This window comes from Grus americana, chromosome 7 (assembly GCF_028858705.1).
Source record: "Grus americana isolate bGruAme1 chromosome 7, bGruAme1.mat, whole genome shotgun sequence".
Taxonomy (NCBI): Eukaryota; Metazoa; Chordata; class Aves; order Gruiformes; family Gruidae; genus Grus; species Grus americana.
The window spans coordinates 21233042-21259697 of record NC_072858.1 but is presented as its reverse complement, the minus strand read 5'-3'; the positions used below and the strand labels follow the sequence as shown (position 1 = coordinate 21259697).

General features: G+C 41.1%; 3 protein-coding genes across 7 annotated transcripts in view; 2 read left to right on the top strand and 1 right to left on the bottom strand.

Annotated features, from left to right (window-relative positions):
• The window catches only part of MSMB (microseminoprotein beta), a 30051-nt gene extending 19266 nt beyond the window's left edge, over positions 1-10785 (top strand). Inside the window, exons 2-4 of the mRNA XM_054831541.1 lie at positions 8414-8501; positions 9227-9329; positions 10450-10785. Coding sequence (XP_054687516.1) covers positions 8414-8501; positions 9227-9329; positions 10450-10579 — 321 coding nt within the window. The 3' untranslated portion in view covers positions 10580-10785. The remainder of the gene's footprint in view (positions 1-8413; positions 8502-9226; positions 9330-10449) is intronic.
• Positions 2150-26656, bottom strand: part of LOC129208591 (elongin-B-like) — a 50493-nt gene continuing 25986 nt past the window's right edge. For 2 of the 5 annotated variants that reach the window (XM_054831547.1, XM_054831542.1), the window contains exon 2: positions 2150-2654. In XM_054831547.1, the coding sequence (XP_054687522.1) occupies positions 2203-2568 (366 nt within the window). In that variant the 5' untranslated portion in view covers positions 2569-2654 and the 3' untranslated portion in view covers positions 2150-2202. Of the gene's footprint in view, positions 2655-9429; positions 9533-14543; positions 14645-26656 lie in introns of those variants that run through there. The other 3 variants (XM_054831543.1, XM_054831546.1, XM_054831545.1) reach the window with 3 other exon arrangements.
• On the top strand, positions 15505-26412 carry LOC129208588 (neuropeptide Y receptor type 4-2-like). Its single transcript, XM_054831536.1, has 2 exons — positions 15505-15619; positions 21463-26412. Exon 2 carries the CDS (start codon positions 21580-21582, stop codon positions 22711-22713), a length of 1134 nt encoding a protein of 377 aa, XP_054687511.1. The 5' UTR covers positions 15505-15619; positions 21463-21579; the 3' UTR covers positions 22714-26412.

Below are 26656 nucleotides of genomic sequence, written 5' to 3'. Positions count from 1 at the left end.
GTCCTGTGCACCAAAGGTGATGGTCAAGGAACAGCGAGCAGGCGTCTGGGTTGGTGCAGTATTCACTCAAAACTCTTTAGACTCCTGAAGTCATAGACTGGATTATTTAACAGAAGTCTCTTTTTTCCAGCTCAGTTATTTGTAATATTTGAGCATGTAAGGCAGACTGTTGAATGGGTACATTCAAAACCTAGAGGATAGTTCTCTAATATTAACAGCAAATTATACAAATAGATTACATAAGAAATCAACTCTGTAACATTATTATGAATCCTGGCAGAGACATTTGTGAGCATAATATCCAGCAGTCCAGCATCTGGTTTAGCTACACAGCTGGCCTCAGGCCCATGTTTTTAGAATATAATTGCTCTTGAGCACCCAATATTTCTCATTACCATCTCCCTTCACTTTTTTCCTAGTATCTCTTCTGAATTGGGACTTTTATATCTCTTTTCAGTAAGGAGGAGTTTGAGAGTTAGAATGACCAAAATTGTATGAGAAATGGAGAGTGGCATGCCAGTATTCTTTGCTTGGTGCTCGCTGCCAGCCAAGAATTTTAGAGAGGACCTAAGTTTTTCAGCAAGCCTAGTGGGAAGTATCAGGAGCTTTACTGAGCAGATTGCTCTAAATACAGCCCATCTACATTAGTATCCTTATTTATCTACACATGACAGCTCTGAAACTTTTTCTGGTGTTGCTTAGGTTTTTGTCTGTATCATTCTTTTTTCTCTCCTATAAACTCACTACAGTCACTAGATGGCATGCTAGTTCTGCCACACTGCTGCTGTGCTGGAAAGAGAGGATGGACAAATCAGAGTTACAGAGAACACAAAAACCTAGATCCCGATTCAGCTGGCAGACTTAAGCTCCATTTCCGTTTGCTCCAGTGAGGTTTAAGAATGTAAGACTAAAGACACTTCTAAAATGCTGCTATCAGTACAGAGAGAAACCTCCAAGGAGATATCATGGACAGGACTGAGTAGTTTTAAGACTGTTTTTTGAACTTGGACACAGACTGGTCTGCCTGAATTAGCCTTGATACAGGAGAATGGAAACTTAATAACACTACTTCAGAGTTTCATCAAGGGAATAGATGCATTGGCACCTCTGCTAACACAGAGCAAAACCAGGGTTTGCCCCTTGCAGCACAGCAGAGTGAGTTGAATCAGATGTGATAGCGTGTGAAATCATCACTAGGGATGAAAGGGAAAGCCTAATACTAAATTCTGAAATAAAGAATCTGGTTCACAGAAAAAAAAAATAGTGCTGAGTTCAATTCTGTTTGGGAAGACAAGCAACTTTATGCTTCTACTGTTAAGAAAGCTTATGAATAGGGCTGATCATATGCCTATGGTAACCAATTTCTTTCTTACAGACTTCTCAAACTGCAGTTTTATTATATCAGTTTTTGGCTATACTGCACCTTTTCCAGTGCGTTTTTCTTGCCTTTCAAGAATGGAGAATGCAGATGCCAGAAAGTAAACTCCTAATACTTTGAAGGACAAAAAAAAAAATCTTTACCCAGTTGATAGAGACTTTCAACAGTCCATACCAGTAATGATACTTCATGTTAACTCTGGAGATTCATTGTTGTGTATTGTATTAGTGCAACATCCCTTAACTTTGTGGGTAATAAGCTCTATTTGCTAACCTTGCCTCTACTCTGATCTTGAGGTTATAGTCTTCCTAAAGATTTTGCTACAGGCAGGACTAGAAGTTCCTTCTTCAACCCTGTCCCCCAAGGTTTCCAGCCAAACTCCTCAGGGCACTACTGTCAGAAGTCAAGATGAAGACAGAGAAATAAATGCTTATATATTAAGTTAGTCTGTGCAACACTTCTTCCCCTCAAAAAACCTAACCAAACAAAAAACAAACCCACAACCCAAAAAAACCACCCAGTAGCTCAGAGCTGATAAGGCCATAGGCATTGGCTGGAAGAAACACAAGTGGCAGAACATGCCACTTACAATTCAGGAGGCACACATGTAGCTACTGCCACTCTTCTCCTCTAGCGCTAATTTGAGAGAAGGATCCCAGGAAACAGTTCTGGCTTCCTGGACACTACAGCACACTGACATCATGTAATTGAATTTCAATGCTTTATTGATCAGATCAACACATTTGGAAGGGTGTGGATGGATGCAGGATACATAGACAAGACCAGCACAATATCTGCAAGAGGCAAAACAGGAGATGATGGTTTTAACGCAAGGCTTGATCACTAGAGCTGCTACCAGACTCCTGTGACTTCATAACATCAGGTAGCTCTGGGGTGCTTGAGAAAGGGTCAATACGCAATGGTTCAAAGGTGCCATTGCCATGTCTGAATAAAGCCAAGCCCACTGTGGCAGGCAAATGAGGACGGCAGCTTTGGCTGCTTAAGCCACAGTCTAGCAAAGTCCTATCATCATCATCCAGCAGCTGGTCATCTTTGTAGAGCCGCTGCTCCTCTGGTGGCCTCTTCAGTATTCCCTCCACCACCTTTTTCAACTCATGCACAGTTGTTGTCTCTTTGGCCTCAGTGAAGATTGTTGTCTTGTGGCGGCGAATCATCAAGTAGACATCCATCACCACCCTAGGGCTTCCTGCAGTCCTCTGTCACTGGGAAACAGATTTCAGTCCTCTTAGTGAGAAATCTGTATTTTCAGGAGTAGCTGAAGTCAAGACAGAACTGTCATTAGATGAATGGATCCAGTGGGGACAAGGAAAAAAAAAGGAAAAAATACTTACAGGGAGCTGCTCTGCTAGACAGACAAAGATCCTCATGCTCTACACAAGCAAAGCTATTAAGTACTTAATGACTTTTGTCATCTAGCAGAGACCTTTTAACACTGTTAATGAGCACTTACATCACTTCAGCTTCTTGCCTGAAAGGATTTCATCCCCAGTTTGCTTTGGGCCACATACATCTACCCAAGCACCCAGGAGAAGCCAAGCATGCAACTCTGCACTCAGCACCAAAAGGATGGAGCACAGGAGAATGCAGCACACAAAGAGTTTGGGCTTTGTTGGTTTCTAGTCAGGCAAGAGACAAGAACTTCCCTGGCTTCTTCACATGTTCAATAAAGACAGGAAAGTTGATAAATGCAAAAAAGTGCTGAGAGTTGTCAACCTAACGGACAGTGTTAAAATATTTTAGTCTCCTACTCCAGTTTCAGGAAATTAGTTGTCAAAATAGCTCATTGCCTAGCACCAATACTGGTAACAGACAGCTTAGGAGTAACTCTTCTCCCTCAGAGTTTTGCTAGGGTGGAAGAGACTCACACAGGAGCAGAGCAGGAAGGGAAATTAGGGCTGACAGTATTAGTTTAAAATGGAGGTCTTCAAAGCCCAGCCATTTTAGGGGTACTTTATGGTAGTGCCAGTATGGTTGATTGTCACACACAAAAAAAAAGTCACACCTAAGAGGCTAAAGGCTCACTTCAGCTCTGAAATGCTCCAGAGAGTCAAGGACATCTTACTAGAGCTGCCATTACTGGTTCTCGCAGAGAAGTTCAGGACCAGCACAGGGCTGGCTCCATCTACCCCAACAGACACCAAGCCATATTACCACCCCCCCTGGAAGAATAGCTGTTCTTCAGGGATTTGGGCTGCTCTTGTCTTTGGGATGAGAAGGGCAAGGTCTAGAGGTTCATGAGCCTCCCCCACCCCCCAGTTGGAACCCTCTTGAGAAGTAAACCAAGGTGCACCACTAGATGAAGGAAAACAGTGGCCAGCTACCTGCAGGCATGCACTGCTGAAAGAAGGCAGAGCTCTCACTCACTAGGTCAGAGAGAGGAGGAAAAATACTTAACCTTGTTTTTCTCTGCCATCTGCACTTTGATATCACTGGCAAATGCAAGATTTCCATGACAAACCTAGGTTAGAGTTAATCCCTTGTAAAGTCATTCAAGCTAGATTACAAAGATAGTAACAGATGCAATAACACTGTTTGTTGTTGGTTTGGGGTTTTTTTTTTTCTTTCCCTTCTTTTTCCAAGTCTAACAGGAAGACAGACACTGCTATTCCAGCCTGGCAGACCCCAGTTCATCCATCCCTGAGCAGTGACCCAGGGGCACTGGCATCAATGTATGGCCATTAACTGTCTCTTCATGTCATGCCAGCTCAGACATGCATATGTGCTTGTTCCAGCTGGAGTTTCCTGTGTTTTGCAGTATGTTCTCCAGAAGAGAGGAAGAAAGGAGCAGAGATATATCACAAGTGCAACATAGCCAAAAAAAAAAAAAAAAAAAAAGCGAAGAGGGAACTGCTCCGAACTCGGACTCAGGGTTTAAGGAAGGGCTATTTCCAGCTGAAGGCAAGTGGGACCCTAGGATCTAAATAAATTTGTGGATTCAGACCAGATCTACCACCTCTACAATCCTAGTACTGAAGGAAGGAAAAAGCAACGTTTACCTCTCTTCAAGGTAGTGAAAGTGTTACACTGCATTTGTGTAACAGCTTAAAGAAAAAGTCAGACCTTCTGCATGAGAAGCAGTTAGAAAACTGAATTTTTGCTTTAAAAAGAGCATGTTCAGAGACACAGCCAAGCTGGAGAAAGGGGAGCATGCACATAGGCTAAACAACTTGAAGTAGCTCAAGTTTAAAATAAACAAACCCCCACACATACAGAAGACCCAACTGCCATCTGCCCCAGACCAGTGGGGAAGAATAGGAGAGTTAATAGAGGAATATCTTTTTAAAATTTATATTAGGGATAGGATGTGGGAAGGGTGCATTTGCATAACCTAAAAGCATGAGGAAGTCAATCCTGAATCCTTCCTGCAGAAGGAAGACAGTACTATCCACCACAAGTAGTGGCCACAGATGATGATGCACTTCTGATAAGTAGCAAACTATATTCTCACTGACAAGGGCCAGGTCACAGGTGGTGCTTTTGGGAGAAATATCAAATTTCATTAGGTCTATTTGATTTCCCAAGAATTGCACACAGATGAACGCAGCTAAGGGTCCTACCTAAAACCTCACTTCCATGAGTGAGGCAATCAATTGTCAGATCCAGAAGGAACATCAGTTTCCCTTCCTAGCTTTTCTTTAAAAAGGAGATAGACATGAACCATTTGAAGTCAGGTCAGATTTATTTATGTGCTTTAATCCAATTTTGAAGCCCACCATAGTGTTTAATAATTAAGCAGTATATTGATGTAGTTTTGAATCAGGAAACACAAGGTGAAGCAACAGACAACCAACAGACCATGTCTAAAGCCACTGAAGGCTACTGAAGGCTACTGAAAAGATGTTTTCAATGTGAGCAAGTCTTAATCAAATTATGGAGTTGATACCCTAGTCAGAGACTTGTTGACCTGGAGCCACCATCCAGGCACCCCTCTGGTTCAAGGAAGGGTCACAGTCCAGACCCTCCAACTCCAGGCATCTCCTCAGAAAAGTCAAAATCCTTTTAATTGGCAAAAGCTTCCCAGGGCAGAATTGCCTCTTTGACTTGGCACAGAGTCACTATTTTAGTAAAGCTGCTACGTTATTTGACCCGTTTAGTTTGGCAGCTTCCCTGACAGACACACGAGCTAGATAAACAGGGAAAGGCAGTGCTGGATATTCCTCTCATTGCTTCACAGACCCGAAGCTGAGAGACCCATACATTAACTGCTGCCACACTCCCACAGCCAGTGAAGCAAGTTGTTTTACTTAAGTCAGTATGTCTAAAGCCGGGCTGCAAGCCCTTCCAGCACAACAGAGTCCAAGGGAGAAGGTACAGAGGGAAAGCAGCAGGCTGCCATAATCTACACGTCTTAGAGGTAATCAGCCTTCTCACCTGTCACAGCCATCAGCTAGGCAAGCTAGGCTAGGACAACTCAACCTTCCCTTAACAGGGGAATCCCCAGAGGACACTTGCTTAACACTCCAGCCCCAGAATGTAGCTTCATTTACATCTGCACAACAGAGACTCCTATCTACTCCTTTGTTACCCATTTGACCTGGAAAACCTCATTTGTATCAAGAGGAGAGGTCCAAGCAGGTCAGCAGGAGACAGGTTCAGCCTTTGCACTGATACAGATCCCATAGACAACTCAATATTACAGGTTTTCATAAGCATTTGGTTTCTTCATTCTCAAGTCTGCAATCCAAAATGCTTTAAGCTGCTTTTTAAAAAAAAACAAACAGAACCCCCCAAAAAACCACCCACACACGCAGCATGCTTTAATATATTCCTCAATTTAAGGAGACAGAGCTACCAGGCATTTCTGGCAGCAATAGCCTTGATTGCACTACACTTCAGGTTCCTATTTTATACATATATTTTATATGTTTTTCTACTTGAAAAACAGCAAGAGTTATAAGAATGTTAATATAGTTGTTTTTGTCCAAGGAAGAAAGGATGATTAATTAAGTAAATTAATCACCTTAAGTAAGAGAATAATTTGAAATCCACCTTGACCTTCAGGTCAGAAGTTACTTGTTACGTTTCCTTGCAGCTATACTCTACCTAGAGGTATTATGCACCATTACACTTACCTCTCCTCTAACAGCACAAGATTTCTCAAGAATTACAGCAAGGACAGGCCAGAAATGGGTCTAGCCTCTAGTTACACTAGACCCTAATCAAATAGCTTCAATTAAAATACAAACAAATTCATATCATATACTTAGAGGCTTAGTAGTATAAGAGATATGTTGTATTTGAATGTTATTGTTTCTTACAGCTAACAAAGTAATTTTGAGCAAGTTATTGCCTTCAGATAGAAGTTAATTCATTTAAGGATTAGCAGAGGAGAAGTTTTTTCTCAAGGCACTTCATTAGATACCACAACTGTTTCCTGCAGCAGAACCACACACAGAGAACATAAACTACCAAAATCACAAAGTTCACACAAAACTTGGTGGCTGCACTGCAAAGTTAAAACCAAACTATGATAGAAGCTCTAAAGCTTCTCACTGAGTACACACAAACAAATAAACAAAAGGAACTTACATAAATCAAATCTTCCTTCACAACTGCCCCTTTACTCCAGATTCCTCAAGAGACCACACTTATTCTGCCACTACCCCTTTTATCCTGAAACCACTTCTAGTACAGCTTTGCTTCCTCTAGCTATTTGTCAATCAGTGGAAGCTAACAAGTTCAGCCATACTGATCAAGGTGTCTAATTAAACCCAGGTGTGCTGAAAGAGCCACGCTAATGGAATTAATGCAACTCATTATGCTGGGAATCCTCTGGTAACTTTTAAAACTTGTTATGCCTGTGCTCCAATTCAGTAAAGCATTGGATCCCTACAGCCCCTGATACAGCCACAGGGATCTGTGCTAGTTTTCCTGGCTGGTTTTTAGATGCAGCCTCATATACTGTGTGTGCAACAGTCTAATTGCACAAAGACCTGGACACCTACTGACAAGATGTATATTGAAAGAAATGTCCTCATTTTAATGTTGCAGAAACAACACTGCTGTTGGTGTCTGATTCCAGCTGTGTTAGAGGTGGGCATGCATATGGCAAAAGAAAACCATAACTTTTGCTTGCTTTGCCTCCCCCAATCCTTAGCATCACTGTTGTTGCTGTCAGGAAGACAGCCATGAGTGACAATCATCCTGACTGTTACGTTCCCTTCTGGACTGAGACAATGCACAGCTCACCTTACTTTTGCTGCCAAAAAGGTGCTACCTGGTCATGGTGATCTGCCTCTATCCCCTAGGCCTGGCTTTGCTTCAGCAGCTGAGGGATCAAAACTACAGCTAGTCCCTGCAGGTCCCTACATATGGACAAAATAACGTGTCTCATATAAAATAATTGAAATGATAATAAATCAGTCTGAGAACAGTGGACTCTCCACACCACTGCACTGTATGAATGGCCTGTTCCATACCTGGGGGCGATCTCCTTGTAGCAGGTCAGCAGAACAATAGTGCCCTGCTGCCTTGCTTAGCATGTGCCATTTCCCCGCTGTTCCTTGGTGGCCTGCCAGTTCTGGAGGCATAACATTCTGGGGGTCAGACTCTTCCACCAACACCAATGCTGATGTGGAGTAACTGATGTATCTACTGCAGTTTTTTCAGATTTACACCAGCACAATGGAGATCAAGATGCCAATGTACGTCAGTGCACAAAACAAGCCTTTGCAAGACTTTTTGAGGTGCCACCTTCTGATCGATGATCGGAACAGGTTAGAGTGCCCATTGGCACCTGGGGTGCTCACATTTACATCACCTCCCTTTGCACTGACCATTGTTTCCTCACTGTATATAAATACACGCTGCTCCTCATTATGAAATGTGAGCAGCCCATGCAAGTATGGTAAGTCAGCACCTTATATTATCTCTCTGTGTATATCTACGCTGGAAGTGTTTTTTAATCTGAGTGTATTGAGAGTAGTAGGACTCATCCTTAATTCTGTGCAAATTAGTCTGCTAGACCTTTGGAAAAAACACCTAATTTTAAAGAAATCTTCTTGCCTTTTCTAGAAATTCTTGCTGGCCTTTTGCTTGATCCTTCTCTTCTCAAGGACTCTGTGTGATGCTCGCTGTTACCTTAGACCAGCCAGCAAATATGGTAAGAATGGCAAATATATAGACATCCCTGAAGCATTAATTCAGAGATTCAAAGCCTTATTTTCTTGGAAATGTTGGAATACTATAACACATTGTTTGTTGAGGAATGATCCAAGCTGCATACTCAGGAGTCAACCCACCTGGAGGCATCTCCAGACACAAAGGCAGAGATGCTATCCTGTTCAATAGTTATTCTCTGGGCTGATGCATAGCTGAAGTCCTGGCCCATGTGTCAAAAAACCTATACTTTTAAGCAGCATTGACTAATCTGAATGGGGTACCTGACAATAAAATCAAAGCAAAGACAACACAACTGGTGTTTAAATTCAGTTTAGCAGAGCAAGTTGAAGTCTAATACGAATAGGGGAAAAGGGAGGAGGGAGAAATTAAAGTCTAGATCTGTATGTTGGATATGAGAAAGGGCAGAAAGATCCTACTGTAGCCATAAGCTAAGGCATTTCTCAGATCCATTGCAATAGCAGAATAGAAATTCTCTGGTATGTGGTTGCTACCACTTTATCATCATTTATCATACTCTCACACACACTTCAGGAGCAGAGACATGGTATCCTTTCTGCAGAGCACTGGGTCAGATTCTTCCCTGGTGTGACTCAACAGAAATCAGTACTTTGATTGCCAGTCCACAAACATAAGACTGTGGTCTATGTCTGTTGATAGATGTTCATACTGATCTACTGACTATCATTTTCTGGTGTGTGCCTGCAGGGTGCCTTTCAAGCAGAAACCTCTATGTTTTTGGTGCAGTGTGGAAGACTGAAGATTGTTACCAATGCAGGTGTAAGATGAATGCAATGATTTGCTGCAGCTTGTAAGTTCCCCCAAATTACTGTTTGGTTAGTCAGGAACTGGCTGAAATTTTCAGACTTAAGAAAACTCATCGAAAGCGTGCATTGGAGTTTCATACTCACATGAGCAAAATTCCTCTTCCTGTTTCACAGTTAGCTCTAATCGGGACCAAGCGGAATAATCTGGCAATCACATAGACTTTGGGAAGAAACAAAAAGAAACACAGCTAGGGTCTTTCAAGCACACAGCTCTTCCTCATCACCTAGTTGTTCTTTTGATTCTGATACTAACTGAGTGTATGACTCCCTTTAACCTCAGTTTTCTTTCTCCTTCTATTTAGCAGCTTGTCAAGATACCTAAACACCCAATAACACACATACATGCGAGCTTCTGCAGCTCTGCACCAGACCAGTGGCCTGCCTGTGAACATCTAATCAGGCCAGAGCTGCTCCACATCCTTCCCATGCTGCCAAGAGCCCACCCTTCCTGCTTATCAAAATAAGACACACATGCCCTGCTCTGATAATTTGCTTTCTAAATCTTGTCATGTGTTCCTGCCTCATGGATGGCAGGCAACACATCAAGGAGAGCTGTATCTTCCTGAGTATAATGGTGTGAACTGATTATCTCCCCAGAAGGCTGGGAAATTTCTTCTTGAGGTGAGGAAGGATACAATTCAAGGAACTCTTGATGGGGAATATTCCTGGCTGTCGTCAACTATAGGAGTGAGGGAGTTGGCCTGTGTTGAGAAGAGGCTCAGCTAGGAGGTATTCATGTTGGGGTGATTCAGCACTCTTTAAATGGTTCTCTCATGTCAAGAAAGTCTTAGTTTAAATGGGGAAGACAGAATTAATCCCCATTTTGTCTCTGTGTGGGAATTTATACCAATCTCTAACAGAATGGCCGGTGAGAACTGCATTTAAACCAGAACAAACATTGGGAAATCACATAATCTGTTAACAGCCATGATTTGGGCTCTGTGTTCCTCCTGTGATAATCCATAGTGCTTGTATTAATGGAACCCATGAGCCAGATTGATCCATGATGTAGCTTGCTCCAGGATGGCTGTGACTTGAGTAAGCATCCTTATCTCAGCCCATGTCTTCGCTGCTGATTTTTCTCTTTGCCTTTCTCAATGACAGGGTTTTAATCCCCAAGAACTATGACAAGGTGAACTGTGTTGGCCTGTTCCACAAGAAAAGCTGTTCCATCCGAGTGGTGAAGAAGACAAATCCTGATATAAGCTGCAAAGTCTACAATGGAGCTGGTTAAGACTATATGTGATGTGTTTCTCCTCTTCTGCATCTGCCCTAGAAGTTGAACATGCTCTTCACCTCTCCTTCAGAGGAAGCAGCAAAACAGCATGGTTTCAGGAGGAATGGGTTTACCTCATGCCTTTCACAGTTCTAATTGTGCCACATCTGTCTCATTTCTGACACTAGATGGTTTGTCCTAAAGCATATGCATTTATAACCAAGCTTTACCACAGATAACTTTGTGACTTTTTCCTGTTGGGATCCAGATTTAAATAAATTTTCACATACATCAAATCTCTGCTTTTCCTTCTGAGTAGTCACTGATTGGTCTTGTTGAAAACAGAAGAATTCATGGTGTTTGTAAATCTAATTATTGATTTAGAAACCATCTAGCTTTTAGAGTAACAGGTATTATATAAATTGTTGCCAAACGGATTCATTGTGCTATTAGGTTCATTGACATTCCCCCAAGTATGTGTATACTAGAAGAATGGGATGAAACAAAGCAGAAAACAGCCCTTTGAAAGCCTCCTCCCCACCCTGGTGCCTTGTGTAGGTCAATATATTAGTCCAGATGCATAAGGGAACATATTCTCCAGGAGATGACTGGTATATTACAAAAAAAGAAGGCTCATGCCTGAGAGTCCAACCTACTGCAAAGAAATGCCATATAAATAGCTCTGTAGCCTTCCATACCAGGGTAGAATTTCCTGCGATAATCTTGTTTGGATCAAAGTCCACTTACAAACAACCCCATGAAAGCTGTTTGTACAGAAAACCTAGATCATAAAGCATGTTTAGTCAGTAGACTTCAGGCAGTACGCTGTGCCTGGTACGAAGTCCATGAAAGTTGTTTATATGAGAAATATCCTATAAAACATATTTATACAATATTAAGAGCAATTATAACAAGAGCACTGTACAGCTTAAAAGGCCCAGATAAAGGATTTGAGTGTGTTTATTTAACACTGACATCACAGGTGTTTTCTTCATCTGCCTTTCCCCTACCTTGCTAAAGTATATTACAATAAAATATTTCAACTGATGGAAAGAACTTTTTAATATCTGTTGTGGAAAACCACAGTCACATGCTCTATTTTCAAGTGCAGTGCTGAGAGTATACGAGTAGAAAACCTGCACATACTAAGGAAAACAGCTTACCAATGGCCAGAAGAAAACCCACCTATGGCTCCAGGTACTACCAGAAAGTCATTAAGGCAATTCCAGGAAGCAGTTAAAATGAGAAATGTAATTGTAGCTTCTTAAATCTTTGGCCCTCAGGATTAGCTAGAACTGCTCAGTAGCAGCTCCCTTTGACGATATGTCCCTGTGCCTTCTTGGGAGTAATGGACTGGACATCACTGGAGCTGGCTATGACCCTTCCAGCCTGCAAGCAGCAGACACTGGAGGGGCACTCACTTCTCTACTTGCTGAAGGTAGAAAAGAGGATTTCACCCATATATATATATACATATAAAAGGGACCATGCTATCAGCTTCCTATATGCTAGATGCATTTATAAGGGTCTGCCTAGGGGCCCAGGAGTGACAGAGCTTTCCTGAAGGCTTGAACATCATTTAAGCAGTTCAGAAAAATCCGTGGGAAGATACATCGGTTTCACTAGCTCCACCCCCGATGGAAGAAGGAGTATGAACCAATTGGTGAAAGGTTAAAATATCAGTTCTGCTTCAGAGAGTGGTAGAGATTCTGACAAAACAAAGCCAAACCAAACTTGTGCAATATACCTGCAAGGATACCATGTAGACCTGCTAAGCTTAGCATACACATGGACTGTGTACTGTTCCATGCCACATTTTCTCTATATGCTTTCATCATTGAGTACCTAGTACTATTCTTTGTGGATACTGTTTTACAGAACCAGAGAGAGCAGGACTCCAGATGCTGGACCACAATTAGATTTGCTAAATGTACTGCAGGAGAATTGGCCTCTGAAATTCCATGCTCAGAGGAAAGAAAGAGACAGAGCTTCAGGTCCCCATCAATGAAGGCTGATATGGCTGAAGATCTGACACAAGGCCATTGCAGGAGACCCTAAAAGCATTCAGAATGCAGCTGTAATCCCACTGCTGTGACAATCCTGTCACTCCCAGGGAAATGCTTAATTGCACCCAATGAAAGTTTCTCAGGAGAGGCCTTGCTGTCATCATAACCACTTACAGAAAGGACTTTGGCCAGTGCAGAGAGGACTGTTTCCCCATGCATCTGTACCCCCTTGAAACAGGTTGTCTCCATAGAGCCCAACTGTCTTACATAACAAACTGCAGAGAAAACAGGACAGTTCCCCAGTGCCCTCCTGTTACAGGAGTACGTGCTGTGGACAGAGAATGGAAGCAAGCCGCCTTACTGCTCTGTGGGTAGCAGGACTCCCCATGCCATGCCAGCTACAGTTTCTTTACTCCGTTCCCAATAAACAGCAAACAGGGACTGATCCATTGATTGCTAGAGTCAATGCAAACCTACTGATATGAACAGAAACAGCCGGTCTGACCAGCACATGATTAGCAGTAGCTGGGACTACGGTATGTCCATGTTGCCTCATGGCAGCAAGTGTCCTGTGTATAGAGGAATTTCCACCCTTATGCACCCTCATACAAGTACTGCTTGTGCACTTTGCAAAAGCCTTAATAGGTCGGGATCCTCACAGGGAGTCTCCACACATACATGTTCAGTAGTGCCTATTGTATAGTGAAATTAAACATGGCCAGATTCAAACCAGTCAGTTCAGGTACCAGCATCCCTTTCAGCAAGGTGCTGAACCAAGCCTACAAGACCCACCTGGATGAGAAAACAGGCATCTGCATCTTTGTCTTTCTGCTGCTGTTCTCACTCCATGCTAGCTCCAGTATTGTCCCCTCTATGCTACAGTCTGGACAGCTACTGCATGGCAGCTCCAGCCCCACCACATCTCTTGGCTTGCACTCAGTGGCTGCTGTGTGCATGTAAGTCCCAGCTACATGAACCAGTGCAGGGTTGGAAGGACCCAAGCGCTGCTCCCACATTACCTTGTTAATAGTGAACATTTTCACTCTGCAGTTTGGACACGATAAGGAAGTAATATGCGTGTAATAGGACTCTAATGCAGCCCCATCGACCTCAACAAGAAATGGCCAGAACCTTGATACAGCAGTTCATCCTAAAAATCTGTCAAGAAGAAAGTCCCAGATGCCATAGCAAAATATTGGTGGTTAGGTCATTTCCTGATCCCTGGGCAGCAGAGCCCCAAGCAGTCTTTCAGGAACAGTGCTGCAGCTGTTCTTTGTTGACTTTAAGAAGAGAGCAGATGCTAATTTGCTAGTTTGCAGGCTCTGCCGAAAGGTCTGAATTGAGAGAATAAAGCGACACAGCATATCTTTAACTGTTTGGAAGGTGTGGAGATAAGGCTGGCTGAGGAACGCTGCAAGCTGAGGGAGATGAGAACAGCATCATCACAAATCGAAATATTCCACAGTAAAAGGACTCTGTTTCCTAGTAGTTTTCCTCCTCTTTCTTTAATGCTTTGAACAGCAGAAAGAATAAACATATGATAAGTAAATTAAGGAAGAAACAGAAGTGAACAGGCCAGCTAAATAAATCATTTCAGCTTTTCTGGCTCCAGTAAGATAGGAAGCTTCTACTTCCTAAGGAGCTGGCAAGACGCTCAAGATCTGTGTGGGCTGATGCCTTCTCAGCTGTAGCACAGACTTCATGTCCCCTTCCCTAACCAGATCAGAAAGGTTGTCTCCTTCTGAGGCATCTGGGTAAAAGGCATAATGCTGGGATATGGGGTGCTGGTTCAAACCAGCTGGTAAATAAAACTCCTGAAAAGGAGGCTGGGAAAAATAAGTAATACAAAATAAGAAGCAATTCAGGGATGCCCTGAAGAAAGAACCAGTAACTACGTAAAACTCTCCAGCTTACACCATTCATTACACAGATTCCAGTTTTATAAGCATCATAAGACATGAGAAATGCCAAAATACCTTAGAAAGACTTTAAATATTCCTGCTTCTCCTTTGATTATTCCTTTAATGATGAAAGACGTCAGCTAAGCACTTGAAGTAGATGGGCACATGTGTAATAGCTGGTATCAGAAAAAATGAAAGAAGGAATACAGTACAAATGAGAAACTATTTTCATAGTTAGTTTAGTTGATAAGAGCTTGCACTTGTTTTGATATTAAAGTATTTGATTTCTGTTGACATATTACGTACCTACAAATGAGAAAAACCACTTTAAGTAAAGACTAATATTAGGTTATTCTGATACAGCCCTTGGAAATATGCTGTTTGTGTATTTTCCCAATGCAAGAGAAGAATTTGCAAATCTGATTTCTGACTTGCTTTTTCATGAGAAAGACCTGGGAAAAATCAATGAAAACTGGCACTTCTGCAAATCCTTCTTTTCCTCTATTTCCAGCTTCCTCAGTGCTCTTACATTTCTGAGTTCTTTGCCCGAGTAACAGTGTACCTCTTCCCCTTTCACAATTTAAGGACTTGCAGCCTGGATCCTTCTAAAATAAAATTTCGATATTGGTCTGTGGTAGAACGGAAAAATTACTGGCAACATTTTCATATGTATGAGGCAAACTTCTCTTTGAGCCCTACAGAAAATTTGCATCAGCAAGGAGAACAGGATTAGGCTCTGTTCCTGTATTTTGTCCCTTTGCTTCAGTGTGCTTCCACTTGAGTACACACTTGCACACAGCATGGATGCATGCTCTGCTTCATATAGCTTCATAGCACTTTCTTGAAGTTGCTATTCCTCTCAAGTATTTGTACAATTTCTATATTTATATAACAGCAGAGGGAGCCAGAACTTCGAAGTCAGATCATAACTATATCCATAAAGCAGAATTCATTGGCTAATCTGAAGGGAGGGAAAGGAGGAGGGGGAGAGGGAGAGAGATGCCATCCAAATTACCTACAGAAACAGTGAGGAGAGCTTCTCTTCTGGATTGCTAGGACACAGAAGACCTTACTTTGCTGCTACAACATTCCTTCATTCTTCCAAGATAGAAATGTGCAGCAACAGCAGTAATTTTCCCAATCAGTAACAGGTAAGAATTTTCTAAATTATCTATTTCAGACTGGTATGAGCGCAGATGTCTTTAATAAAGTTATTACTTTTGATTTTAAAAATTTATTCAACTTTCGCTTGAGTGACTGACAGCTGATGCCATCATTGCTAATTCCCTTTCTGCTCAAATCTTCCTCTGGTTTGGATAATGACTGCTTTCTAATCAGAAAACATTAAGTAAGAATTCACCTGAAATTTAACCTAAGATCTGAGGCAAGAGTTGTATATCAGAAACTTTTAAGGAAGTGTTACTGACTAGTTTCTATATCAGTATAATTTAAAGAAACAAGTTTTAAAAGAACATGAGAATATGGATTACAAACAGTTCAGATATGATTCTTCATTCATTTAACTATTAAGGTAAACGGGAGATAATGAAAAGCATTCAATTAACATTTAAATTCTAAAATTGATCCATTGGTATTGACAGGGACATGAAATTTAAATTCAAGAGAAGCCATGGATTGAAAGGCTTTGTGCATATTGGATTCCTAAAAGAAAAGAATTCTGGCACTGTCCTGTTCCATGAAAATGTTGTAGATTTCTTTATGGTTTTAGAACAATGCAGAAACAAGGGCAGAAATATTAAGTGAACCTGATCCAAAGTCCATTATAATCAACACGCTCTGAATCCAGTCACAAGGCAAGGAAAAACAGTAATAAATACTTTGTTCTCTTTGCATGGTTTTTAAGCTCTTGTCCATCTCTGTCAAGAGACTTGTCTGCATCTCTAGACCTGCACAGCATCAAGCACAAAAGGACCTATTCTCAATTAGTTTTTTAATACCACCATAATAAACATTAATATAATTATTAATGGTAATAATTTAGCAAGAAGGGTTATAAAAACAAGGGAGGCCTTTGCTGTTTGCCATTCAGCTATGATCAAGGCTGTGCAAACAATTGCTTTTATCAGCCAGTGCCTGAATCAAAACATTAAAAGTGTAGTTTTGAAAGATGGGATTTTTTGAGGGAAAGAAGGCATTTTCAGATGAAAAAAAAAAAAGTGGATTTGCTATGAATGCAACATATTGTTTCATTGGAAACAAATTCCTGAGCTTTTTTTTTTAATAAACTAAAGGGCTTGAACCACAGGAGATGATGATACCAAACCTGGTGTTTAACTCAATGGAGCCAAATGATTATCTGGGTTCTCCGTCCTCCATCAGATTCAGAAAAAGCATTTGAAGAGACATCTCTCAGCTCTATGAAATGTTCACAGAGTATGGGTACACTGAATCAGCATTTTCCACCAAGCAGGTGACTACTTTTGACAAATGGATCCAGTCTGACTTGTCATAAAAAACCCCAACCCTTGTATATATGAAGCAGAGCTTTGCAACCTTCCAGGGTGCAAGAGGGAGATGGGAACTTCTTGGGGGATCTTCGGGGTTCAGGTGTGCTTCCTGCCACCTTGTGGTGTGACAGAATGGTCCTGGTTACCACTGGTCAGAGAAAAACACTTCTTATCTCCTGGTCCCCAAGACTCCTCGTTCCTCACCCAACCCACGCAGTTTCTGGCAGTACACATCACGTCACTCTCCAGATATCCTAGCAGGCTGTCTGCTGAGGTGCCCGTTAACAATGATTTATGAATTCCCCACCTCCTTTGATAAAGATATAATTTTTGTAAAATTATAATTTTTTTTTCTCTTAGGTATAGGACAAGTCACAATGGCCTTTACTCTTAAGGGATTAGGGATTAACTACCATTCTCCAGTGTGCTGACCTGCTAGTCACATTTTAGCTTTGTGAGCTGGCTCCGTGTCTTTGGTAAGGTTGTTATGAATTTAACCAGATAATAAAAAGCCAGAGCAGGTGCTTTTGTAAAACTTCCCTTATTTCTGCAGGATCAGAGAAGGTTAACCTGTAATATAAGTTCGTACCCCCTAAAAGGTTTCCATTTGAAAACATGTAGATGTGAGAGGGGGGAAAAATATTCACTTTCCTGGGAATTTATACCATCTCCCAATATTATAGATGTGTAACATATTAATACACACAACTGGTGCTATACCCTAATTATGCAGGTTTTAGAAAATTTTAACATATATAACTTTTTCACAGAATCATAGAATGGTTTGGGTTGGAAGGAACCTCAAAGATCATTTAGTTCCAACCTCCCTGCTGACTAGTGATAGTTTCCTTTTTTTTGAGACAACCTGAGTGACATTTGTTAGTTTAGAGGGCTGTGTTTTTCAGCAAGACAAACCCTTCAGACCTTACCTGCTCTTCTTCCGTGCTTCCAACACGGACAGCAGCGTGATGAATGTCTATAGATCTGAGTGGGGAATTTAGCTTCCACTCAGATTAAATCCAAAATCTCCTGTTTTTCCTTCTGAATCCTGTTAATTTGCCGCAGACCTCTGTGACACTCACTTTTTAGAGAAGCTATCTCAAGCTGCATCAGAGAAGAAAACCTTTGTTTTTTGAGCATGTTAGCTTTTGTTACTGGCCTCTTTCCTGAAGTTTATTAAGTGTTCTGAACAGGATTAATCTTTCCTCTTTAAAAACAAACAAGCAAACAAAAACAATCCAACTTTTCCCTCCACTCCCTCTGCAAACTGATTTAGGAAGCATGATTCTTACTCCTATAAGCCAAAAAAGTATTGCTTCGCTTTCTGGAGACAAAACCTGGTTTTTTAGCCTACAAAGTTTTTGCTATATTTTACTGGGCAAGGAACAAGTCTTCGATACAGTGAGGGGTCTAACACCCTTTTTCCCACTGCATTGGTGATTCATTATATTAGCTAACATTTGATTCACACATCTAAGCAGAGTAAGTACACATTTTTTTATTACTGGCTTTTAATCTAGACCAAACTGATTAGCAGTGAAACACTTTGAGACAACACAGCATTTAGTAGTGACCGACATTGAGAATCTGCCATCCAAGGATACCATAATAAGATACATAAGTATAAGGCCACCGCAACATTTATTTTTCTATTTTTCTAGAACTGCTTTTAACATTAATGGTGCCAGAATAAGAGATACAGAGAACTATGGACTTGGTGATCTAGGCTCTGTCTTTTCCCAAGACATCAGGTTGGCAGGCAGTTTTAAGTCCTGCACAGTGCACCACAGGTTTCCTTAAGACAGTGAGCAACTCTCATGTTTCACCTCCCTCTCTCAGTCCCCTTATCTGTGACAATTCTGTATTTACCGCTGGGCAGTACCAGGAGTATGAAAGCCCAGAAAGTGCTTGATAGTCATCTTGTAGGAGACACCATGGAATGCAAGGTGTCAAAAGAGAGGGAGCTCTTAACCCAGTAAAACGTACTGCAGAGCCTTCAGAGATGCTGTTTATCCCCACCACGACTGGCACCTGTGACAAACACGCAGCCATGCCCTGCCTTTGGCATTCCTCTTGGGAATGTGCCCCTTAAAGCTGTGGGATCTGGCTTCTGCTTCTCAGGTGGCTCTACTACTTTCTTTTTTTTGCTTCAACATTATTAGTTCTCCTCTCTGACGCCTCAGCACGTCCAAAAGTGTCTGGAACCCTCGAGAGGGCTTACTCTGTAGGACACAGATGTTTGTAATAACTCAGCACACATTTTTCAAGCAACAAAAGAGAACTATGTGTTTGTTGTCGACAATACTGTAGCTAAGGACACCAGGCTGGGACTGTAGTAAAAAGCTCATGTGTTCATTTACAGCAGAGTCTGTCCTGTCCAAACGCCAAGACTGAGCTCCTTTGACTGCTATCAAACAACATTGCAGGCTGCAATATTTTTTGCTCTTTTGCTCCATTTCATTTGCAGCATCTCCACGGGCCAGCAATCATGAAAAGCTAAGGGGCTGGTTAGTGGTTTTTCATTCTATACCCCTTTTCACACTGAAACAGACCACCATATCCTCCCCACAGGTGACACTGCAACCCATCCATCATCATTGCCTCTAAGAAAATAAATCAATCTGTTCACACAAGTTGAGTAACAACACAAAACTGAATGGACAGAAAGAGTCATACCTACCTCCACAATTTTGAAAATTTTCTTTGCCCTCTAATTAAGATTTAAACTACTGAGGAAATGAAAGAACAAGAGGAAAAAAGTTTACTAAATTTTACTTGCATGGCTGTCTTGACTGTGTATATCTGTATCTATATGACACAGATAGACAAATCAACAGGTCTAGCAAAGCAACAAAAGAATTGACTATATTAATTTCTGCTGATGAGGCAGAACAACAATCCCAAAACATCTTTTTATTTACTGTACACTAGTGCTTTCGTTAGTTCCTGAGAGACATCTCTAGAAGCATACAGTTCATAAAAAGACAAAGCAAACAAAAAATTGTAGGATGGTGGGTGCTTTTTTTGTACAGTACTGGTTACCTGTATGCATACAGTTGCTCAGCAGTAAATGTTACTCAATGTGATAAGCTCAGTATACCATTTTATTTATGTATTCATATCTTGACCACTTGTTTTTCTGAAGCCCAGAAGTTTTTCACAACCCCACAAACTTGTTTGAGTGGCATTTTATTGCTGAGGAAAGGGTCATGCAATGGGTAAATAGTGTCATTCCTCAAGTATTTATTTACTTTTCACATTACAAGCCTTTGTACAGCATGAAACTGCCTCTGGCCTGAGGAGAACTCCCAGCAGTCTCAGATTTTTTTCTCTTTGATTCCTGGACATTAAGGATTTGGGCTCCAGGGCCAGGATTACAAAGCAGTCTCTGCTATGGCAGACCTTGACAACCTCCCAGGAGCCATCTGGTAGAGTCCAGGAGTCCTATGGCTGAGATTTCCAAAAGCGTGCAAGCTGCAATTAACTCTGCAGGTTCAGCTCCCTCAGATCCCATTGAAAATACCAGCTCAGGGCTTGCAGCAGTGGTTAAGCAGCAGATCCATCTGCCTGTACAGGAACATTCCCGAGGAGATAGCACATACTATTACAACACTTGAATTCTCTTAGTTGAAAAAAAGCAAAATTATGCTGAGGTAGAATCAATAAGAAGCTTCTCACAAGGAATTAAGAGGGATTGTCAAAATCACCCACCCTTAAATCCAAAATCAGGACTATATTTATGATAAATGTTGTGATGGCCACCTTTGCCACCCAGAGGAAGACATCAATGCTTCATGGACTCTGGAGTTTATCCAGAATGGGGAAGCAGGAAATTTGGACTGCAGTTCCCATGACCTATCACAGCCACATAGAAGCTGAAAAATATTGAAATTATTTTGAATTATCTTAGACTTTTTCAAAATTGTCCCATCTTATCCTTCCAAGGATACGAGCCTGAATTTTTGCATGGCAATTGTCTCAAGCAAGCATGGGTTCCGGCTGCAATCACAAATGCATTTCACAGATTAACTCACAATATGTTTTATTGTTTGCTTTATACACTGAATATGCCTTATTTTGCACATTGATGTTTAGCTCAGTTGAAGGTAAATACAGCCCCACAATATGTCTTCTGTTCAGTTTTGGATCAGAACCTTGCAAAACCAGAATTACACACAATTTTTACCCCTAAGTGTGTTTTGATCCAGCTTTCTTGAATCACCACTCTACTGCATTAGTGATGTTCAAGATACTGCACTGAGTTAAATAATGAAGTTAACATGTTCTTAAATCCTTGGGACAACCTCACAATTGAGTCATAACTCAATAGGGTTCCACAGAGTTCCATACCACAGTTTAGCATAAAGGGTTCCATTTTTCCATCTAATAAACCATACAGAAGGGACCTGCAGAATATACACAGAATCCCTGGCATTTGCTTCCCTGTCCACACCCCCCCCACCCCCCACTCTTTTGACTAATTTCTTACAGCATAACTAAGTGATCTTTTTTCCTTTCCTTTGCAGATATACCCAGATCTTCCACAGCCAAACAGAACAGATAAAACCCTTTTTAGGCTGGCTCCAGAAGACCCAGATTCTGTTTGACTATCACTTTTTTGGATAAATATTTTTGGGTTCAGGATGAATAAGACAAGGGCTGTTAATGATGGTTTTCCTTTCCTGAACAATAAAAACTGGAGCTCAAACCGAAGCTTCCCTGTGCACATTTCTAACCAGTGCAGGAACATCACCGACCTTACAGTCTTTCTGGCCACCTCTTACAGCTTGGAGACTGTCCTAGGCATCGTGGGAAACATCTGTCTGATTGCTGTCATTGCCAGGCAGAAGGAAAAGGCCAATGTCACCAACATCCTAATTTCCAACTTAATCATTTCAGACTTGTTTATGTGTCTTGTCTGTCTGCCTTTCACCGTTGTTTACACCATGATGGACTACTGGATATTTGGGGAAGTCATGTGCAAAATGACCTCTTTCACTCAGTGCACATCTGTGACGGTGTCAATTCTTTCCCTTGTCCTTATTGCTCTGGAAAGACACCAGCTCATCATAAACCCGACTGGCTGGAGGCCAAGTATCTCCCAAGCCTATATAGGAATTGGAGTAATTTGGACTTTAGCATGTCTCATGTCCCTGCCATTTTTGACCACATCCATCTTGTCTAACGATTTGTATGAGCAGCTCTCACACATCATGAATTTTTCTACTGACAAGGCCATATGCATTGACTCATGGCCTTCTGAGCAACACAGACTTATCTACACTACCACTTTACTGCTCTTGCAATATTGCATCCCACTGTTCTTCATTATACTTTGCTACCTGCGTATCTACTTACGTCTACAGAAGAGAAAGGACATGTTTGAGAAAAGTGAATATAGCAACCGAGCAGTTCAGCTGAGAAGGATAAATATTTTATTAGCATCCATGGTTGCTGCTTTTGCTGTTTGCTGGCTACCACTGCATGTTTTCAACACCATCGTTGACTGGAATTACAAAATCATTTCACCTTGCCACCACAATCTGATCTTCTCATTGTGCCACCTGGTAGCTATGGCTTCCACCTGTGTCAACCCTGTTATCTATGGTTTCCTAAATAGCAATTTCAAAAAAGAAGTGAAGTCACTGATTCTGAGCTGCCAGCATAATTCAGTAACTGCATCAATGGAAGAATACGATCATTTGCCTTTATCTACCATGCAGACTGAAATTTCCAAGGGCTCACTAATGCTGAACTGCAGACATAATTCTATCTAGCTAGTAGAAAACATTCTAGAGGGGTGCACTGACACCACACACCAATTATTACCTTTAGGTATAAAAAGCAACTGGTGATGCCATAGCTGGGCTGTGAACAGGAACCCATTACTGCCTGATTTTAGGAAGAACAGGCATTTAAAGGAAGGTTGTAAATGTATACAGGAGCTCCTGTGGTACACAAGTTATTCATGTCTTTGAGATGGTACAGACATTGAGGAGACTGAGCTGATGTATACGTGGCTGCTCTAACAGATCAGTAACTAAGCTGTGGCTGCACAGAGACTGACATGGGGTTCATCAGCTAAGCTCACATCTCGACAGTAGAAACCCAGACTTCCAGTTTCAGCACTGCAGGCTGACAAAAGTTGCATTAGAGAAGACACTCTGTTTTTCAGTATTAGTAAGATTTTTATGCACAGCTGACACCACTGGAACAGAGCTGTGTAAATATATAATTTTTTGTGCTTTACCAATTCTCACAGCCTATTAGATAACAGTAATCTTTCAGCAGATCTACTTCACATCAAACAACTAGATGTTTGTATGAAAACTCTCTGTCATATAGGCTTGGGAATAGCCATTGCCTCTGGAAGCAGGAACACAGAACAGTGACCGTGGTATGCAAAGATGGCAGTTACTGAGGGATGGTGGCAAATCAAAATGTTACTCAGTGGATTAAACTCTTACAACACATTGAGATAATGCTGAGCACTATTTTTAAGCAAATGAAAACCAGTTGTAGATCTACATGGAAACAAGTCTGGTTGCCTTTGCAATTCCTGCTGCAGTCACTCACAAAGCTCTGCGATGCTAAAACTGCATGCTGTGATGGTACAAGGCGCCTGGATTACTGGAGTTGTTCCAGGTCTTGGGAGCAAGATGCCACTTCTGCTTCAACAGCTCCTTGGTACTTTAATGGCAAACTATGTCAATCAGAAAAGCATGACAACATGTTTCTATAAACTGTGTCTTTTCAGAGTGGGTACGCTCCCAAAGAAATAAGCATATGCATGGAGGCTTTCAGTTTCCTGTTAAAATAAAGCTAGATGTTAGATACCAGTTCCACTGACTGGCATCAGCAACAGAGATGGAGCTGAAATTCCAACTAATCAGTAGAAGGTCAAGGAAAAGACACAAGCAGAACCCAGGTCAGGTTGAAGCCAAGATAAATGTAAATAGGTAGTATTGTTAATTGCTCTACTGAAGTGAGGGTCATTTTTTCACATCTGTAGTATGTTTAGTTTTTGTCCATGAAACCTACAAAACATAAGCTCATTTTAACCTCTGGAGCCAAAGACATTGCTCAGTGACTACTGAGAAACCAAGAAGCAGCTATGACCAAGAAGCTCATACTGAGGAACAGATTAAAAAAAAGGCAGCAAGTGTAAGAAGGAGACCAATCAGGTCAATGCTAAAGAAATAGGGAAGTTAATTCTGTCCCAAGTTGTTAAACTAACCTTAGCAGAAGACTGAACTAGGTGACCACCTGAGGTAATTTCCAACCTGAATTACGCTATAATAAGCAGTCATTACTCATTGTAGTCAATGGGTCTGCATTCAGTTGAAGCTATCCAATGTATAGATGTGCAGACAGATAGAAATCCTTTAGCTGGAAGCTCTCTGGTTAGACAAATTGGTAAATAGTTTGGTGAGGAAAAAATTCTTCCCATGCTGTGGTCTGACAGGCAATATGAATGTTGGACAGAGTGTCTGAAGACAAAAACAAAACCTTATGCTATACTTGTTGATAGCTCTTGCTACCTTGTAAGTTCATATCCTCAGCTGGCAGAAATGGGAGTTAATCCCTTGCCATGAGCTGGGTGCACAGAAATCACGGCAAAACTTCACGTTTGAACTTGAATTCTCACGTGCAGAGTCTTAAGGCAGAAGCTGTTTCAATGCAGCCACCCTTCTAATTCTGGGAAGAACCTGTATATCTCAGTAAGAGGTCACATGCAATTACCCTTTGTAATTTCCTCAATTACCTGGCAAGACATTTTTGCTTCTTTCAAATGGACTTCTGCTTTTTTTTCCTTTGTTACTTACCACAGTAGGATGAGAAGTTGCTTCTCTTGATTTGTTTGTATGCAATAGCATTTGTAGACTGGACATTGAGTCTATTAGAAACACAGAACAACAGGACTCTTCTCTTATACACAGCTTGAAATTTGCTACTGTATCTGAAACCAGAGCTGATACAACCATGTGATGCTGAGTGGTACAAAATATGTAACTCCTCCTCCTCAGCTTGACTTATGCCAAAACTGTGTTGTATTATTTGGGGGCTTAAATACTGCTTAAGCTTTGTAGTTTTTTTGTATTTGGGATCAATTTCATCCAATAAGCCTTGAGTCATTCTGCCTGCTTCTTGTGCTCATTATAATTCCAATCTTTAAGATGTGTCAAGCTATCGTAAGACTACTCTGGTAAGCACAAACATAAAAGACTATCTGATTTATGATCTTAAGCATACTACTTATCAAACGCCAATGTTTTAAAATGGAAACACAATTACCTTTAGAATTTGTACTTCCATGAACATGCCTTTGTTGCTAGTTCTATGTGAAAACTTCTTGATAGAGCACTTACAGTATGTCAGAGACCTGCCAGCAGAACAATGCTTTTGCATTGTGCGTGAGATCCCAGTTCTTCCTCCAAAGGGTAGAAATATCAGCAGGGTCTGACTCTTTGTTTAACTGTAATTCATGTGACCATTTGTATCCATGATCACAAGTAAATATGTAAAGGAAGCAGATCCAACTTTATAGTAACCCAGACAGACATGAACGGATGTATCTTCCTCTAGTGATTAAGGGAAGTGTCAAGTTTGGAGTCAAGTACTGTTTATTGCTAACAAACTTTGGACTGGATAAACTAAAAGATTTAAACACTAAAGACACCAAACTGCACCCATCCATCCAACTGCAAAAAATGCAGATCCTCAAAACTCCCAACCAGCTGCTGCCTATTGATCTACTTAAATACCATCCTGAGGCACATGTTTTTCAAGCTCTAAAGTTTCCTAGGTAACAAAATAAACTTTAGAGTAAACCCAGAAAAAATGTAAATCTAAGTTCCAAAGGACTAAGTATCTATGCCATGTGTAAGCCCTATCTTTGTTTACACACTAGGCATCCTCCTGGCACAAATAGCCATAACAGGAAAGGTACGTTTATCACCACTTCTTTATTCTGTGTGGACATCAAGGCTTATGCAGCTGTGCACAAATGCAGTAGAGGATATTATGCTGCTAGTTTAAGAACTGCTCTAGCAACTGTTCTCTGTTCCCTTTGAAGGCACCAGGCTGGATGCAATTACGCCTGCATGGTTGAAAGCCATTTTATTTGTCACTTTGAGGCTTTAATGCAACCAAGGGGGGGCTGTGTCTCTTTGGTCCCAGCAGAGGGTAACAGAACAGAAATAGCTTACATACATCTTATCCATTTGTAAATAACAAATAAGGTTCATATCTAAGACAGATCAAGCATTTTTGTGTTCATTGTATGCAGTGATGCTTTTGAGTATGCTCTTTACAAATACACAGGAGTTGTGCAAATCATGAATTCGTACAATTCTAAGAACTTACTCTGCTTTTTTTTTAAAAAAGCTTTTTATAACCCTGCTTCTTGTGACATGCTGTAAGAAGATAGCAATGTTTTCAGAGCAAGAAAACAAGTTATTGCTGTAAGTGGCACACTGTGGGGAGTCTAATAACAAATAAAATATCGTCTGTGTTACTTCACTTCTCTGTGCCTGATTCCGTAAAATGGCATAATACACGGGATGAAGTACATAAGACTTAATTCTCAACTAGTGCTTATCAAGAGAAAACAAGTTATGCTGTATGATAAGAGCCATTGATATATGAAGGATTAATAGCTTGATACATTATTGCTAAGGACAGACAATGATGCAGCACAGCCAACTGAGGAGAGGACAG